Source organism: Vollenhovia emeryi, unplaced genomic scaffold (genome assembly GCF_000949405.1).
Source record: "Vollenhovia emeryi isolate VEMERY1.0 unplaced genomic scaffold, V.emery_V1.0 DF940265.1, whole genome shotgun sequence".
In the NCBI taxonomy this organism is placed as follows: Eukaryota; Metazoa; Arthropoda; class Insecta; order Hymenoptera; family Formicidae; genus Vollenhovia; species Vollenhovia emeryi.
In genome coordinates this window covers 6,335-7,182 of record NW_011966101.1, presented here as the reverse complement: position 1 = coordinate 7,182, position 848 = coordinate 6,335, and the positions used below count along the sequence as shown (strand labels likewise).

General features: G+C 45.6%; 1 protein-coding gene across 1 annotated transcript in view; it reads left to right on the top strand.

Moving 5' to 3' along the window:
- Positions 1-355: 355 nt before the first annotated feature.
- The window catches only part of LOC105556172, a 1,575-nt gene continuing 1,082 nt past the window's right edge, over positions 356-848 (top strand). The window contains exon 1 of the mRNA XM_012003250.1: positions 356-823. Within this exon, the coding sequence (XP_011858640.1) occupies positions 356-823 (468 nt within the window). The remainder of the gene's footprint in view (positions 824-848) is intronic.

Here is an 848-nt window from a genome sequence, read left to right as displayed (position 1 = left end):
GCCGAACGTGTCACCAGGATATAAGATATCGGAAACGCCGATGCAGATCATTTACCTACCAGTCATCGCACGGAGCATTACCGATTACGCGTTGTGGATCAGAACAGTCAATTGCTCAACTTTCGCGGAGAAGAAATCATCCTCAGATTGCACGTACGCCGACGACAGCGATAACGCGCGCGAGTGTGCATGAGATGCTCGTGCTGAACGGATCGGAGCAAATTGTAAAAGATACCACCAAGCCTGTGACATCGAGATTCGGTGATATCCAGTCGTCTAGTTGTTGCAAGAAGAAGAAACTCAACGCATTGAACGCGGAATTTTTAACCTCTTTGGGATTCGCAGTGCGCAAACAATGATTGACATTCTCAATATCAATGAAGAGCCAATCTTCGACGAGCGCATCGTCAAGACTGAGACTCACTCGTACAATCCGTTTGCCAACACTACATTCGGACACAGCGATGAGATAAGAATACCTATACAACAACAGGATCTCTATACGTTGTCACACGAAAGTTTTCTGTACATCGAAGGAAAACTAACTACTACCAAACAAATCGAAGGACCTGATGTAGTACTGGGAAATAATTGTGTCGCGTTCATGTTCGACGAGATCCGATATGAACTTGATGGTGTGGAGATTGATCGTGCCAGAAATGTTGGAATAACCAGCACGCTCAAGACCTATGTCTCGTCATCGTTCGATAAAATGTCTCTGAAGAATGCCGGCTGGGATGTGGTGAACAATGGAACCGGAGACTTTAATTTTTGTGTGCCGCTCAGCATGCTATTGGGATTCTGTGAAGATTATCAACGCGTGGTGATTAACGCCCGTCACGAATTCA